The following is a 12,219-nucleotide window of genomic DNA, read 5'->3' on the forward strand; positions in this document are numbered from 1 at the left end:
CTAATCATTAAGTCTTGTTGGAATTGACCAAAATATAGTTGCCAATTTGGAGTAACCCTTAACTCCAAATATATCATACGCAAAATATTCCAACCAATAACTTGGGTACAACTTCATTTCTATTGTTTCCCTTCAAAGTTAAATATTGCCAAGAAGTAGGACCAATTTCATTTGTTTTTTATGGAACAAATAGAAATTTTAATAACAGTGTTATAGTTAGGGATGTCACTTCCGTCTGAAATTCATGAACTGACTCAATAGCCCGACAATTTTAGAGTTACGACTGAAAATTTTAAATAAAAAATATCTTAATCTGGATAATTTGGGACCCGATAGGATTGATCCAAAGCGAATGAGTTCTCAAATTTCAAGTTGTATACTATATTCAAGCTCAATGTGTCCGACAGGCTAGCCCAAATCTAAACTTTTAAAATAACTATATTGACACTCCTAATTATGGTGTATTCAAAATTAAAAAATTTAAGGTACTAAACTCTAACTACTCTATAATTAAAACTCACAAATCAATACCCATTGGGTTGATATTCTAAACATTGGAATTTAGAAATGTTTGGCCCATACTTTACAAATGTTTGTTATTCACAAAATTGGCCCAAAATGCTAATATGTCAATAATATATTGAAGCCCAATTAGTATTTCTCTTTTCTTTGAATTAGCCCAATTATTATCTCATAGGGCTGTTTTATGAGACTAATTTGTGTTATGCGGTTTGCACAAGAACTTGCCAAAAATATAGAAGCAATTTCATTCGAAAATTCATGTTGGGGCATTTATGTGAAAATTGAATATTGAATACTTTCTGTGATTACTCTAAAGTTGAGATCATTTTACTAAAATGTCACGAACAAAATTGAATATTCACATACTATGTAAATCTGATATTTTGGATTTAAGTATCACTAATAAGGATGTTAGTGATGACTTTAAAAATACGTAGACTATTACAGTGACATTCAAATTATATACTGTATTTGTTAAAAATAAGTACTAATATAGTAGGATCTATTGTTATGTTAAGACTATAAATTTTGTCCTTTACAGAATATAAGAGAATTTTTGTCAATAGAAACTTGGTAATCCTGTTGTCCAACCATCAAGTGCCACATCATAGTTTTCTATTCCCACTTAGATTTTCATCAACAATATCAAAAACTAGGCCAGTCATGTTATATTCTTGATTATTCATACGGGAATCGTTACATTCACAATATTATTTGGGCTTTTATCATTATTTATTTTTATCGATATATTTCACACGTAATATCAGCATCATAATATCAATATATGCATGTATATATTATTAGTATGTATGCCCGACACAATATTAGATTTGTCAGTATGTATTAATATTAGAAAGAGTTGTGACAATGTCGAGCTAATTTTAAATACCGAACTAGAGACTAAATCTGGACCATCAGATCTAGTTTTTTTTTATGAGATGTGCTGCTGTGAAAATTTTTTCCTGCTTCATTACAAGCCCATTTTACTTCATTGTATAGGTTTATTACTTCATTCTGTACGTATTACCTTAAAACTACAACATGTTTTTACTTACTTTCAGTAGGTTTTGAAATGATTCAACATATGATTCATTCAAATTCATTGACGTGAGTTTTTGCTTGATTAACATTTAAAAATGCAATTTATTCAAGTGAGTTTATTACTTCATTCAGAAACGTTATTACTTCATTGGATAAGATTTTTATTTCATTCCAGTAGGACTTCAAATGCTTCTACACATACTTTATTCCAATAATTTATTACATTATTCCATGTGTTTATTAAACCATATTAGCGCCATAGCAGTGGTGATAGATATTGTAGAGAGAAAGAACGGCACGCGACGGCGAAACCACATTTACATACTGGAATGAAGTAAAAACCTACTGGAATGAAGTAAAAACCTACTAGAATGAAGTAATATATTCTGGAACGGTTTTAAATGTTCGTAACATGTTAGTATGACTTATTTACCTTCGGATGAATTAAAATAGGCTCGTGATGAAGGCGAAAATAATTTATAAATTTCTGTATCTTATCCATAAAAAACTAGATCTAAAAGGACTAATTTGGTAGGGTTCGGTGGTTCGGTCTTTAAGAGTGGATTTGTGGATAATGGGACTCTATTAGAGCATCCCCATCCGTGCTGGAGGTGGGCCTGGACCCACTTTTACTCCTTGTCCTTAGGCAAGAGCACAACACCCACATCCGTGCTCTTCCGCAAGGACAAGCTCAAGGGTCTCACTATTCTATTATTCAATTTAAATACTTCGATTACTAAAAGTATTTCTACAATATAAAAATACATTAAAATATAAAAATTACATAATTAAATCCTAAAAAATAAAAATTACATAATTAAAATCGTAAAAAATAAAAATACATAATTAAAATGTGAATTTTGGTAAAAAAAATTGAAAAATAAATTAAAAGTGTGTAGAAAACGGATATAATTTATTGAGAAAATATTTTTAAAAATGATTTTTTAAATTAAATTCGAATTTAAAAAAAAAAACAAATTGCCGTTGGCCAATCGCGTGCCGCCACGTCAGTCTGCTCAGCGGCACGGACGTGCTCTTATTTAAGAGCACCGCCCTGCCGCTGGCAAGGACGGACAAGCTGCATTGGCGGACGAGCTCGTCCTTGCCGCTGGCAAGAACAGACGGATGGCTTTTTTGTTACCGATGTGGATGCTCTTACATGTCACATACTTGAGTATTATCGAAATATGACATGCACAATATCAATACTATTAGCACCTATATTATCAAGATATTTCTCATATGAAAGATTATTCTCATGAGCGAACATATATTATATTTTGTTTTTAAATAAAATCTTACAATGATTCTAAATAAATAATAATATGATAATGACTCAAAACTATCTTTTTTAGTTTAAATAATTTAACAACCTAATCTTACCATTTGAAAAATAGCTCAACATATGCCACAAACAATATCAATAATGATTTTTCGTGTCAAACAACATATACATCAATATAATAGGAGTAGTATAATGAGATACACAATGTCAGTCTATGTCATACAAAATACTTAGTACTATTATTAATTTATTATAGGTATCGAAAATTATATTAATATAATTAGATTTCGGAGTATTAATCAATTGCCACATGGCATGAACAGATGCCATTAAATTAACATTTTAATGAGAATATTGGTTATTCATTCCAATTTAGATTATCGCGATTATACAGGGTAAGTTTCAATATGAAATAGTATTTTACCTTAATAATGAATTATTACCTTTCAAAAAAAAAATAGAAATATTGCAATTATGTAAACTTTCCCGCGTGCACAAAATATACAATCATTAATATTGGAGTCTCAAACCTCTATATAAACCCCTCCATAAATATCTCTCTTCTCCACAGAGCTCCACACAACCAGCAATGGCAGCCGCTTCAATTTCATCCTCTCTCCTCCTCCTTCTCATCGCCGCGGCTCTCTCCTCCTCCCCAGCGCTCTCGCACACCTGCGAATCGCATCAATTCTCTCACCGCAACCTCACATACGCCAATTGCACCGATCTCCCCACGCTCAACGCCTCTCTCCACTACACCTACGACGCCGCCGCGCGGACGCTCTCCCTCGCCTTCACCGCCGCGCCTGCGTCGCCGCGCGGCTGGATCGCCTGGGGACTCAATCCGACCTCCACCGGCATGGTCGGCGCGCAATCGCTGGTCGCCTTCGCCGCGGCGAACGGATCTGCGGTGGTGAACACGTACAACATCACCTCCTACGGCCCGATCTCGGAGTCGCCGATCTCCTACGGCGTGCTGAGCAAGAGCGCGGAGTCGTCGTCGAGCGGCGGCGCGATCACGATATTCGCGACGCTGGCGATTCCGCAGGGGAGCGGCGCGGCGGTGAATCAGATCTGGCAGGTCGGATCGGCGGTCGTCGGCGGCGTGCCGGCGAAGCACGCGTTCGCGGCGGATAATCTGGCGTCGAAGAGCACGCTACGGCTGGATGGCGCCGCGCCTGCGCCGTCGCCCGGCGGTAAGGTTAATGGAGGCGTGAGAAATTGGGGGAATGGATTTGGATTTGGATTGTGTGGAATTTGTGTGGTGATTGGGGTTTCCATATTTGGATTTTAAATTTGGATTATTTGACAATATTATTATTTTTACACGTCCTGGTTTTCATAGTTTTTGTAAACGACAGTTTTTAATTTTTTTGAAAGCAAAAGAATACAATAGAAGACACGATAATATAAATTCATTTTCTAAGTAGCAGTATAAATTTTCATTTTCATGAAAATGATAGTAACACGAATAAGCTTGTTTATTATGGTGACGACGTTGAATTGTTATGACTCATTATTTTAGTTGGAGGGGTCTCATGCCCAAGAAAAAATTCAATGGTCTCGGAATACCACGGTGCAAAACATATAGTTCTATGAATTATATGAGATGTGAAATTTCATATCAAATCAAATTTTTGCCGTTAACTTATTGGATGGTAATTAATGTGCATATACGTGTGTATATGGAGCTATAATATCTATATACGCACGTGAGAAATTTCTAGAATTGTGTGTGTCTATGTGTCATTCTAGTTGTAGATGAGATCAATATGCATATCTATTTGTCAAAATACTATTGGTAGGGTATACCACATATGCTTTCCACTGTGGTATATCTGAGACCACTGAATTTTTTCTCCTCATCCCCATATGATTATTTATTTAGGATCAATTTGCGATATTCTATATCATGTCCTACCAAACATAATATATATTCAAAGGTGTCACTTGGTTGTTGTGATTTATTATCATATAATTATCCATTTAATATTAAATTGTATGATTATATCTCATGAACCAACATAATGCATATTCAATCACGAGTATAATCTTTCAAAAATTACTACTCCTATGAAATAAGTATAATCTTTTAAACTGAAAAAGATCGAAAGAGTTTAAAAATATATATCAAACTCAAATTGATTGATTAATACTATAACTCCGTATTTATTTTATGGATTGCTAATAGTTCAACGCTTGAATATATGACTGAATTATTAAAACACCATCTTTAGCAAAAGGATCGCTAAATTTTTTTGGCTAAACTTTTTTTAAATGGTTATAAATCGACAATAATTTAATCATTAACTTAAGGTTTTCAGGTGCTATATTGGAAAAATATAAAGAGAAGTAATGGAAATTTGGGCCACTTAAAATAAACTAGTAGTAAAAAGAATTGAATTTTGTTACTCTACTTTTGACATTTTCTTCAAGATTTTAGTGCTTCTCGATTTGTCATATTCCTAATTGTCCTACAAAATTAGAGCGAAGCCCACAACTATAGGAACTAAATCCCACGTTTTGCCCCATTTCCATGTGCTCTTGATTTTTAATAGCAAAAGTAGACAAAGAATTGAAACAAAATTATTTGAATTTGTTTAAAGTGAAATGATATTCAGTTTATGGTTATATTTTATTTTATTTTAGTTTAGTTTATGGTTATATCTTGATAGGTTTGTGTTAAAATGACAACCCCTCTTAAAGTGACACCGTGACACCACTTATACATCAATATTATAAACGCTACACAGCAATATTACAAACACTACACAGCAATATTACAAACACTACACAGCAATATTACAAACACTACACAGCAATATTACAAACACTACACAGCAATTTATAGATTGCTGTATAGTGTGTCGGATATTGTTGGACAAGAAAAATTGCTGGATAAAGACAAACAAATTGTTGGCCGTCTTTTTCAGATTTTTTTAAATTTTTTTTTACTACGTGGCAGCTTATTATTCGTCCACGTGTACAAATGATTGGCTAGGAATGATTGTATGGTGTTATTTTAAGAGGTGGTGGCACCCTAACATGCCCCTATCTTAATATTCATAATTACAATTTTAAGTTTTTACGATTTTTATTTTATTGAGAAACATTCATTTCTACAAGTTTCCATCAATAAGATTGTGAATCGCTTACAAAAATAATCAATTGAATATAAATTACTATTGTAGTATTGTGTAATTTCTTTTGTCAATCATTCTTTGTACCAGAATCAAATTTTGATTTATGACTATAATCCATTTTCAATTGTTATTCATATTCTTACCAAAAATGTACAATTTCCAATTTTTTTTTAAATTTTATTATTGCAATATTCATTTTAGTCAAACATAGGCTGCAATTTAAATGTAATGCGATGAAAAATTAACGTTGTTATGCCATTATATATTGAGTGTTAATTAAAAGTGAACATGATATATTTGAAACTTTTTAACTACACATTATACTACTATTTCATGTGGATCCTACATTTTCACTAACTAATTTTTTTTTCTCGTATTTTTTTAATTTCGCATGAAAACTTAAACTATTTCCAAAGTGTATATTTTTAAGAAACTGGAATAATATAAATTTTAATATTTCGCAAGTCATATATTTCTCAAATAAAATTTCTGATTTTGTCATTGAAAATTATAATGTTGCCGTTCATATTCAACTATACATGATCTATAATTATAATTAAATCTTTCTGTCGTATCACATTTCATTTATATAACTATAATTCTTTTCTCAATTAAATTGTCATAATCTTTAACAAATAATTACAAATTTCCTTTAATCCAATAATGCAATAATCATTTCAATCAAATATATGCTATAAAAAGGAGTAGAAACAATAAAAAAATAAAACACACAAATCAATCCCATCGATCGTACATGCAATTACAAATATGTTCAAACTTCAGTTCATCTTTCTAGTCTTTGTCGTGTGTCTAGTCTCTTTGAGCAATGCGGGTTGCTTTTTGCGCCACAACGAGAAAGAGATTCACGTTATCAACAGAACCCCCGACAATATAGTGGTGCATTGCAAGTCTAGAGACGACGATCTCGGATTCCACACACTTGTCCCGGGTCAAGACTATAACTTCAAATTTTGTGTGAATATTTTTCGGACAAACTTCGATTGTATCGTGGAATGGGGTAATAAGAAAAGAGGGTTTGATGCTTATACCAACACTTGGATGTTAAATAGCTATCCATGTAACGGTCGTAAATGTATTTACGACATCAAAACAGATGCTATATACCGAGATGGATCGAAGAAATACCCTTGGGAGCCCAAAAATTAGTCTTATATATGTCCCCTTTCATGCAATATTAGTCTATATAAAGGTTTCATTGTGATGTAAGAAACTTAGACTTTATTTGAATAATGTTTTTTTGAGTTTTATGACTTTTTCTCTCTTGATTTCTTTTTCAGAGTTTTCAATTTATTGAGAAATTTGTATGATTTATCAAATGAATTTTTATGCTTGTTTATTACGTCAATTACTCTATCTGCGACTTATTAGACGATTCTTATGTCTCGTTCGTGATGTCAGTCATCCCTCCTATCAAGACAAATGCACCGCGTTCTTCACAAATTTCTATTTGTTTCATCCCATCTAGAAGTAATTTTCATTCATATTCCATATTACATCGCGACTATCTCATGTACTATTCGGATAAGAATATTTTTCATTTTATTTTATGGAGTGCATGTTGAACTATTAATGATATTCCCTCCGTCTCCGATTAAGAGTCACACTTTTCTATTTCGGTCCGTCCCCAATTAAGAGTCACACTCCATTTTTATCGTAAATAGTAAGTAGGTCACACGTTTTATTACTCCATAAAACCAATATAAAAAAATGGGTCCAATATTCCTCTAATTTTTAATACTCCCTCCGTCCCGGATGACCGGACATGAGTTTTAAGAATTGTAATGAAAAGTGGGTTGAAAAAGTTAGTGGAATGCGGGTCCTACCTTTATATATTAGTTTTATAATAAGATGTGAGTAGGAATGAGTTAGTGGAATATGGGGCCCACTACCAAAAATAGTAAAAGTGAAGTGGGACAAATTATGTGGGACGGACCGAAATGGAAAACTAGGACGAATTATCTGGGACGGAGGGAGTAACAACTTTTCTTTACATTTCTTAAAACTCGTGTCAGGTCAAAGTGTGACTCTTAATCGGGGACGAAGGGAGTATATTGCAGTACTATAATATTCGGATAAAGAAGCACTTCCTTCTAACTTTAGAAATTACGCATGAATATAAAGGGTTAATCACCAGTTCAATATCATTAAAATCCAATAATAGTCCATAGTAAATTTAATTTTTTAGCAAATTGCCAAATAATTTATGAAAAATGGTTGAAATGTGATTCTTCCACAATTTTCAAATTCTTAAAATTAAACCATGAAGTTTGAGGTTTTGGTGAGTATCCCTCCTCCTTTTTGGGGAAATTACGCGTTGACGCATCAATAAATTAAAACACGTTGTGAAGATAACGTTGGACAAAACGATAACGTCTAGTTAAGTTCGTATCGACTTTGGATCAATGTATCTTAATATCGACTTTGTTTGAATGTAGTTCGAATCGACTTTGTTTGCTCAATCGACTTTGGATCAATGTACATCACAATATAGGAGCACAAATTTCGTCACGATTGCATCATCCTTACATCCATACATTATTCTGATTTCCATTATCATCATTTTATGTCGACCTGGACTTCAATTATATTTTTGTTTCCTAAATAATAATTAAAAATAATTTTATTATTTTAATACTTTCATATAAATTAATTCCCTTTCATTGATAGAAACTGTTTCATGGAGTAATATGTTCTCAAAAATTAATCTTTAATGTACTTATTTATCTTCATGTACTGTATCAATAAAGTCATTAGCATTAAAAATCTTGAGATCGACCATAGAAGTATCAAATCAATTTCATCAGCCCCACCGGAATAGTCTATTACAAGAATTTAACAAAAAAAGAAACAAAAAAACATACTATCTGAAAATAAGATTTAAAGACACGGTTTGATATTAATTCATTTTCTCTTTTTTCTAAAAGAACCTCTGTTTCTTTTTTTGAAATGTTTAAATTATGTTTCTCTCACTAATTTTATTTAAAGCTACATAGGGGACATCTAATGAATTTAAATTACTTTGTCACTTAAAAGAGAGGACACGTTTATTTTTAATATTATGGTACCTCAATTTCACGAGATTCTCAATCCCCTTTTGGCTAAAGCACTCAAACAAGAATTTCTTTAATAAGATTTAATAAATTTTCTAGCAATATCAAAATCATTTGAATATGACTCACTTTCCCTTTTATATATACTATTGGAGTATTATTTTTTTTACTATACTAGTGGAGTATTATTTTTTTTACTACTAGTACTTACTAGTAGCTATTGAATATGACAATTGATGTAACACTACTATAACTACTACTACTACTATATTCATAATGGACACGAAATTATTTTCAAAATGTCAATCAAATAAATTGAAGTATCACATAAAAATCCAAGATAAATGAGCATGTACTAGCAACAATTTCTATAATGTGTTTAACATGTTGAAAAGACTATGTAACAACTGTCCTTTTGAAATATAGTTCAAAAATAGGATGAAGACAAGCGTGAGAATAGTGAAAGTGAAAGCATTTAGTGGTGAGTGACCAAAGTTAAAAGATGATAAAATTAATATGGACCAAACACCTCAAATCATACCATCTTTTAACTTTCTTCTTGTATGCCCATACAAGTAAACTTGCTACACCTCCGATGGGGGTCGGGGATGCAAAGGAATACTAGATCGAGGTTGTTCGTGGGTAACCCGTTATAAGCAAGAATCGTTTGCTTTATTGAAAGCTAGCTATTCTCGTGTGCAATGATGTAATAAAATATAGGATTAAAAGTATAGGTACAGATGAATCGGAGAAAATGAGCCCTAGATCAATCAAGGTGTCCACTTTCCCATGTCCAATCCGTTTTCGTATGTAAGAATCATGTGTTTTATTTGAATCTTGTATCAACTGATGAAATAAAATACTCCGTATGAAATTATGAAGGCTCGATACGAAGGAATCGAGGGAGGAGATGGGCCCAAGATCAAAGGCAACCCATGTGCAAGTAAGAATCATATGCCTTGTTTGTTGATCAATGGAGCATTATTCTAATGGAGGGATCACATATTATAGTTGCAACAAACACCAACTTAGATACTTGAATTAATGAAGCCTTTTGTATCTATAGGTTGTATGCCATACTAACTACTACAAAAACTACATTGTACATGTGAAAATGTCACAAATTCAATGAAGAAAGTGAAATAAATAGGTAGTATATAGATAGGCAACAAAATGGCACAAAATGATCAAGGTTCTTGCCTAGAGTGTCCGTTGTTGTATCCGTCGTACGAGTTGGAAGATTTTCCGGCCTTTTTCCTCTTCAACACGACGACCCAAGTGATGGCCTCCAACAACAAGGCAATGCCTCCAAGAATCGCAATCACAATAATGTATGCGCGCTTCCACTTGGGGTCAGGCTGCAATATGGCGAGGCCTTTGAACACGTTGATGATGCCCAGAACCGCAACTGAATATCCTACTCCGTGATGGTAGACGTTCCAGTATACACGATATTTATGGTCCTTCTTGGGCCTCAGAAGCAATGCAAACACCTACATAACGCCAAACGAGCAAAACTCAGCATCATGGCGAAAGATACAGTTCAAACGCGACATAACACATCCAGAAAGTGACAGAAACACACACATTCTTCGTAAATTATGCATTCCGTAAATCAAAAAAACAGAGATAGCAATAAATTCTTGCTGAATAAGAAACTACCTGCAGGGTTGCAAATACGAAGAGCGTGATCCCAATGTTGCGATGGACTGAATAGGTAATGGACTTGGACTCGCTCCCGAGTTTAAGGCCAGTTCCCCAGCCAGCAACTCCAATGGCGTAGGCAGAGACCTGGCACGAGACGTGCAGGTAAAACCACGCTGGATCAGCCGACGGAAACACCCTCAAGTATCGCGCCATGACGATCCCAGTCGGGAACATAATCCCCCAGCTCACCACATTCAGCACTCCATGAATCTGCATCCCATTGTCACAAACACACAATTTAAGTCAGTCATCTTCATCTCCAACATTTCCCCAAATCAATAAATCCCTAATTCTACCTACATTCAACCTAATCTGTCAATTCCATCACTGGAAACCAAAAACCAAACATATACCAAACTACTTCTGTATCTCCAGCATTTCCCCCAAATCAATGAAGCCCTAATTCTACCTACATTTAACCTAATTCGTCGATTCAATCGCCAGAAACCAACGATGTTCAAAATTTCAAAATCAAGCACATGCCAAACTACCTGAACATCTAATTCTACTAAATCACAATGCAATTTCTCATGATTCAAACGAAATTCACCAGAAAAAGAACTCACATTCCTCTTCTTCAATTTGGAATCGCCGTCGTTGGAAGCGCTGCTGTGCCCTTTCAGCAAATCAAGGCTCCCCTTCGCGTTCAAATTCGCCGGCTGAAACTCGTGCTTCGCCGGAACGCCGCCGACGACGGATCCCCCGACCTGCCAGACGTGGTTGAGCACCGTCCTCCCCTTCTCCGGCAGCACCACGGTGGCGAACAGCGTGATCGCGCCTCCAGCCGAGGCCTCCGCGGAGGAGTCCTTCACGTCGAACCACACCTTCGACTCCCTCAGCGGCGCGTAGGAGGTGATGTTGTAGGTCTTCACCGCCATCGCGCCGTCGGCCTGCTTGAAGGCGACGAGCGCCTGCGAGCCCGCCATGCCGGTGGCGGTGGGGTTGAGCGCCCAGGACACCCAGCCGTCGGGCTTCGGAGGCGCCGCGGTGAAGGCCAGGGAGAGCGTGGATTGGGCGGAATCGAAGTCCCAGTGGAGGAAGGAGTTGAGGGAGGGGAGGTCGTTGCAGAAGGCGTAGCGCTTGTTGCTGGTGAAGGATTGCTTCGTGCACGTGGCGGATTGTGATTGGGAGGGCTCAATTAGCGACGCCGTGAAGAGGAGGAGAAGCGCCGTGAGCAGAGGTGGCGACGCCATTTTAGTGAAGCTCAGAAACAGAGAGAGAGAGATTTGAAGAGAAAAAGATTGTGATTTTATTCTTTATTTAAATAGAGTGAAAAGAGAAAATTTAATTATACTAATTAATGATTATGATTAGGAATCTGTGTATTTAAGTTAATGATTTTGCTTTTGGTAAATTAAGGACTACTTTAATTAGCCATAGATTTTGCTAGATTTTGACTATATTTATTAGGAGTAGTAATTACTCAATTTCGGTCCATCCCCAACTAAGA

The 12,219-nt window shown here is 35.0% G+C and overlaps 1 protein-coding gene, 1 long non-coding RNA gene and 1 pseudogene across 2 annotated transcripts; 2 read left to right on the top strand and 1 right to left on the bottom strand.

Moving 5' to 3' along the window:
• The first annotated feature begins 3,387 nt into the window (after positions 1 to 3,387).
• On the top strand, positions 3,388 to 4,176 carry LOC125187772 (cytochrome b561 and DOMON domain-containing protein At3g25290 pseudogene; annotated as a pseudogene).
• A 5,457-nt stretch (positions 4,177 to 9,633) lies between these two features.
• LOC148924200 (uncharacterized) lies at positions 9,634 to 10,980 on the top strand. Its single transcript, XR_016130364.1, has 2 exons — positions 9,634 to 9,872; positions 9,945 to 10,980. It is a non-coding gene; the product is annotated as an uncharacterized LOC148924200 (long non-coding RNA).
• Positions 10,074 to 12,004, bottom strand: LOC125187019 (cytochrome b561 and DOMON domain-containing protein At3g25290-like). Its single transcript, XM_048083525.2, has 3 exons — positions 11,336 to 12,004; positions 10,725 to 10,979; positions 10,074 to 10,555 (listed from the first exon to the last, which is right to left on the bottom strand). The coding sequence occupies exons 1-3, from the start codon at positions 11,960 to 11,962 to the stop codon at positions 10,250 to 10,252; spliced, it is 1,188 nt and encodes a 395-aa protein (XP_047939482.1). The 5' UTR covers positions 11,963 to 12,004; the 3' UTR covers positions 10,074 to 10,249.
• Positions 12,005 to 12,219: the final 215 nt, after the last annotated feature.

The sequence above is a fragment of the Salvia hispanica genome, chromosome 5 (genome assembly GCF_029641045.1).
Source record: "Salvia hispanica isolate PSC_SH4W2 chromosome 5, Shi_PSC_v1, whole genome shotgun sequence".
Taxonomy (NCBI): domain Eukaryota; kingdom Viridiplantae; phylum Streptophyta; class Magnoliopsida; order Lamiales; family Lamiaceae; genus Salvia; species Salvia hispanica.